The 3,917-nt window shown below is 34.8% G+C and overlaps 1 protein-coding gene across 1 annotated transcript; it reads left to right on the top strand.

Moving 5' to 3' along the window:
* The first annotated feature begins 72 nt into the window (after positions 1 to 72).
* On the top strand, positions 73 to 2,618 carry LOC100568624 (zinc finger protein 62 homolog). The gene has a single exon (XM_003248915.2). The coding sequence runs from the start codon at positions 265 to 267 to the stop codon at positions 2,485 to 2,487; it is 2,223 nt and encodes a 740-aa protein (XP_003248963.1). The 5' UTR covers positions 73 to 264; the 3' UTR covers positions 2,488 to 2,618.
* Positions 2,619 to 3,917: the final 1,299 nt, after the last annotated feature.

Below are 3,917 nucleotides of genomic sequence, written 5' to 3'. Positions count from 1 at the left end.
ATATTGTATTTTGAATATCTAATAAATTACCTTTAACAGTAAAAACTGGCTTAAATATCTGATTGAAGTCAATAAATTCTAACTGACCATAATAATAACAGAATAATATAGTAACCAAGTAATTAAAATAAACTAATACGTGTTGTTATAGGCACAAAACAAATAAGTTGTAATATAAGAACAGAAGGTATCTATAGTTTAAAAGCTCCTATTAAATATTTTATGACAACTATATTTTAGTAATTTGGATTTAATGACTCTAAAATGAATGACCTAACTGTTTGTCCTGGAAAGAGAAAGAACTCGTGTGATGTTTGCGATAAATCATTCAGTGAAAGTGGCAATTTGACAACACATCGACGTACCCACACAGGAGAGAAACCATTTGCATGCGATATATGCGATAAATCTTTTAGTCAGAGTGGCAATTTGACAACACATCGACGTACCCACATAGGAGAGAAACCATATGCGTGTGATGTATGTGAAAAATCATTCAGTGAAAGTGGCACATTGAAGGAACATCGACGTACCCACACAGGAGAGAAACCATTTGCATGCGATATATGCGATAAATCTTTCAGTCAGAGTTGCAATTTGACAACACATCGACGTACCCACACAGGAGAGAAACCATTTGCATGCGATGTATGCGACATGTCTTTCAGTAAAAGTGGCACATTGACGAGTCATCGACGGACCCATACAGGAGAAAAACCATACGCGTGTGATGTATGCGACATGTCTTTCAGTAAAAATGGCACATTGACGAGTCATCGACGGACTCACACAGGAGAGAAACCATACCCGTGCGATATATGCGACATGTCGTTCAGTCAAAGTGGCTCATTGACGAATCATCGACGGTCTCACACAGGAGAGAAACCATACATTTGTGATGTATGTGATAAATCATTCAGTGAAAGTGGCAAATTGACTAGACATCGACAGACCCACACGGGTGAGAAACCATATGCGTGTGATGTATGTGAAAAATCATTCAGTGAAAGTGGCACATTGAAGAAACATCGACGTACCCACACAGGAGAGAAACCATATGCGTGTGATGTATGTGATAAATCATTCAGTGAAAGTGGCAATTTGACAACACATCGACGTACCCACACAGGAGAGAAACCATTTGCATGCGATGTATGCGACATGTCGTTTAGTCAAAGTGGCACATTGACGAGTCATCGACGGACCCATACAGGAGAAAAACCATACGCGTGTGATGTATGCGAAAAATCATTCAGTGAAAGTGACACATTGAAGAAACATCGACGTACCCACACAGGAGAGAAACCATTTACGTGCGATATATGTGACAAGTCGTTTGCTGAAAGTAGTTCATTGACGAGTCATCGACGGACTCACACAGGAGAGAAACCATACGCGTGTGATATATGTGAAAAATCGTTCAGTGATAGTGGCAGATTGAAGAAACATCGACGTACCCACACAGGAGAGAAACCATTTGCGTGCGATATATGTAATAAATCTTTCAGTCAGAGTTGCAATTTGACAACACATCGACGTACCCACACAGGAGAGAAACCATTTGCATGCGATGTATGCGACATGTCGTTTAGTCAAAGTGGCACATTGACGAGTCATCGACGGACCCATACAGGAGAAAAACCATACGCGTGTGATGTATGCGAAAAATCATTCAGTGAAAGTGACACATTGAAGAAACATCGACGTACCCACACAGGAGAGAAACCATATGCGTGTGATGTATGTGAAAAATCATTCAGTGAAAGTGGCACATTGAAGAAACATCGACGTACCCACACAGGAGAGAAACCATTTGCATGCGATGTATGCGACATGTCGTTTAGTCAAAGTGGCACATTGACGAGTCATCGACGTACCCACACAGGAGAGAAACCATATGCGTGTGATGTATGCGAAAAATCATTCAGTGGAAGTGACACATTGAAGAAACATCGACGTACCCACACAGGAGAGAAACCATTTGCATGCGATGTATGCGACATGTCGTTTGCTGAAAGTAGTTCATTGACGAGTCATCGACGTACCCACACAGGAGAGAAACCATATGCGTGTGATGTATGTGAAAAATCATTCAGTGAAAGTGGCACATTGAAGAAACATCGACGTACCCACACAGGAGAGAAACCATTTGCATGCGATGTATGCGACATGTCGTTTGCTGAAAGTAGTTCATTGACGAGACATCGACGGACCCACACGGGCGAGAAACCATACATTTGTGATGTATGTGATAAATCATTCAGTAAAAGTGGATCATTGAAGAGTCATCGACGGACCCACACGGGTGAGAAACCATTTGTATGCGATGTATGCGGTAAATCTTTCAGTCAGAGTTGCAATTTGACAAAACATCGACGGACCCACACGGGCGATCAACCATACATTTGTGATGTATGCGACATGTCTTTCAGTCAAATTGGCTCATCGACGAGTCATCGATGGACCCACACTGGCCAGAAACCATAAACAAATCAGATTATCATATTAGGGTAGCACAGTTAATGGGTTCATTTTGTCATGTTATTATTTCTTAATATTAAATTGCTAATTTGTCATAATCATACACAAATATTACATTTTTTATGAATGTTTGTTAAAAATCCTGGTGGTTTTCAATGTCAACTATATTACATTAACTATCCAAAGAAATGATTGCTTATACAAAAATAGAGTAGAGGCGATCGAATTCAAATTATTTTTCAAAATTTAAATTAGATTTTTAGATTGATAATTATTTTTTGTCAGCTTATTGGGATTTGTTATTGGAGTAGGTATTTAAAAAATATTTTTGAGTGCTTTACATGACTTATGTATTTATTAGTGTACGAGCGTTATTGAACATATTATATGGTCGCCACTCACTACATCCACAAACATATTAACCACACTCACACACTAATATCTAATAATCATTAGTGTACATTTTACAACTAACACAAATATTACAGAGGCGTGTATCTATAGTTACCCTTAAAAGTGCATTTTTTTGTACCGATTTCCACTAAACTACCTCGTGCAAAATGCACAAGTTTTCCTATATCAAATGTACCAAGTGCACTTACATATTATTTACACGATTGAAATACCGAACTGTAAATTAGGTAAATATGTAACCATGTAGGTAAATAAAAAAAATTAAAAAATTCATATAGTTATTAGTAAATAATAAAAAAATATGTACAAGTAGGTACCACTCTACTGTACAGTATAGGTGTCAAGCATATCATCATAATAATGGATGTGCTCTATTTTAATTCAATGATAAGTCATTGTATACAAAAACGATTCTGAGTGGAGATGTTGTGTCAGCTTAGCATATTTGTATAAATATTCAAATTAGACATTGGAAAAAAAACGAATAATTATCAAAAATATCTCATGGCTATAAAAATCGTAACTTACAATTGAACTTTTTCTTTTTGATAGAATAGTAGCTCTAAATAAATAGCTCTCCCAGATAGCATTTTCTTAATGATAATATCCAATTAATATCATATCTTCATCACAAAAATAATAATATCAAAAAAATATTAATAAAATTTCAAATAGTTATTTTGTATGATAATATTATGAAAATATTAATAATATGACATCATTAACGAGATGATAAATTGATTATCTAAATTAATTATTATTATGTTATTAAAAACGAATTGTTTAAAATATATTTTGAATATTATAATATTATGACATTATAACAGAAGTAATAATATTATAGTCTGAAAATGTGTTTAATATATTATCAAAACCGAAATATCTAAATTATATTTTAAAATTATTAATATTATGATACCATAATTGAAATATTAAACTACAATTCTTAAAATATTATTATTTTGCTATAAAAAACAAAATGTCTAAATCATATTTTGAATTTATTTATATTATTATGATGG

The sequence above is a fragment of the Acyrthosiphon pisum genome, chromosome X (genome assembly GCF_005508785.2).
Source record: "Acyrthosiphon pisum isolate AL4f chromosome X, pea_aphid_22Mar2018_4r6ur, whole genome shotgun sequence".
Classification (NCBI taxonomy): Eukaryota; Metazoa; Arthropoda; class Insecta; order Hemiptera; family Aphididae; genus Acyrthosiphon; species Acyrthosiphon pisum.
Note: the sequence above shows the minus strand (reverse complement) of the source record. Positions and strands in the feature narration are given on the sequence as shown.

Excerpts from the sequence above, each read along its gene's own strand:
- LOC100568624 (XM_003248915.2), top strand. The coding sequence starts at position 265 with ATGAATGACCTAACTGTTTGTCCTGGAAAGAGAAAGAACTCGTGTGAT.